The following is a 1,430-nucleotide window of genomic DNA, read 5'->3' as shown; positions in this document are numbered from 1 at the left end:
CTGTCATAATTTCTTATTTAGTTTAAAGAATATGGCTATGAATGTGTAATTTTCTTGTTTATTAGTTTTTGCTACTTATGCATGATATTTGTGTATGAAATTCATTTTTGTTTGGTTTGTTTGCTTTTTATATTTTACTTGTCATGAAGCACTTTACTGATGAATAAGATATATGAACTTTGTTGAAATATTTTATTCCCAAAAAATGATATATATAAGAAATATTGAATATTCTCCTCATGAAATATATTTAATGTATGCAAATCAAATAAATTTTTTCCATTACTAAATGTCTAATTTTGACTTTTATCTTTATAGCTTAATGATGACCTGTCCACGGATTTCTTAAACGACATGTTGGAGCCCTCCAAAATAGATAATCTCCATACGTGGCTGTAAATTAAGAAACATAATATATAAAAATACGTAAAAGTAGCTCATGCTTCATTAGTGGTGAAAAGACTGATGCCTGGGGACAATTAGCATTAATTAAATATAGTCAGTTGGTTTCTTTGTTTCCTGGTGGCATAGAATGTACCTCTTAAAGCTGGAATAGGCTAAAAGGTATCTTAGTGTTGATAGAAAGAAAAAAGTATACCCCATTTGGGCTTTTGTATATAAAAGGCTTGTATGGGAAGTAATACAAGAGAAATGGCCAGGTTACAAATTCCAAAATTTAATATTTTCAGTACCTCACAGGTGTGTGGGTCAGTGTTGTGCAAGGATGTTGAAGTGCTGAAATCATGTAGGTAGAAAATATTAGAAACATGAATGTTCAGTGAGTAATGGTACAATGAAAAGGCAGCCTTAATGTAAGAGTGTGCATGTGAATTTGTGATGGATGCAGGAAGTACCAAAAATTGGGCTGTGTTCTGCAACCCAATTGCTCATGAATACCTGTGAGGGAATATTCGCCACAAAAAACCAGGCTGTGTGGGTTTCCTGCATAGTTCCGATACTATGGGGAAAGCTGCGTGTGTGTGTGTGACGAAATCCACAGAACAGTGATAGGGGGAAGCTTCAGAGATAGACTGTTTTGTGAGAGTCTTAGGCAATGATCCCCATTCTGTATGTGATGGTTCAGTGCCTCTTGACTACCAAGTTATACTCTGTTTCAGTGGAGAGTTCTCAATGGTGGAAACCTCCCGAATCGTAGGTTTAAGTTCCATTTTGTGAATACCTTTTTGTGGATTCATGACGTGCATTTAGGACTCTTTTTAATGTACTTGGAGGTCTATCTCATGCCTCTGTCCTCTCCATATATATAGCAAGTGATTCACTACCAATCTTACCGTCCAATTCTGCCTTGATCAATGGAATATTGCCGGAATTACTCTTGTTACAGAATAACTATATTTATTAATGATAGGTGATATTCATGTAAATAGTGTATGAGGTTATGTTCTTCTTTAAGAATTACTCACTATCTT

At 34.6% G+C, this 1,430-nt stretch overlaps 1 protein-coding gene across 1 annotated transcript in view; it reads left to right on the top strand.

Moving 5' to 3' along the window:
- Window positions 1-1,430, top strand: part of LOC119585229 (transcriptional coactivator YAP1-like) — a gene marked incomplete at its 5' end in the record, with an annotated part of 37,721 nt that overhangs the window by 33,598 nt on the left and 2,693 nt on the right. Inside the window, 1 exon segment of the mRNA XM_037933888.1 lies at window positions 319-1,430. Within this exon segment, the coding sequence (XP_037789816.1) occupies window positions 319-399 (81 nt within the window).

The sequence above is a fragment of the Penaeus monodon genome, chromosome 19 (assembly GCF_015228065.2).
Source record: "Penaeus monodon isolate SGIC_2016 chromosome 19, NSTDA_Pmon_1, whole genome shotgun sequence".
In the NCBI taxonomy this organism is placed as follows: domain Eukaryota; kingdom Metazoa; phylum Arthropoda; class Malacostraca; order Decapoda; family Penaeidae; genus Penaeus; species Penaeus monodon.
The sequence above is the reverse complement of the archived record's forward strand: the minus strand, read 5'-3'. Positions and strand labels throughout refer to the sequence as shown.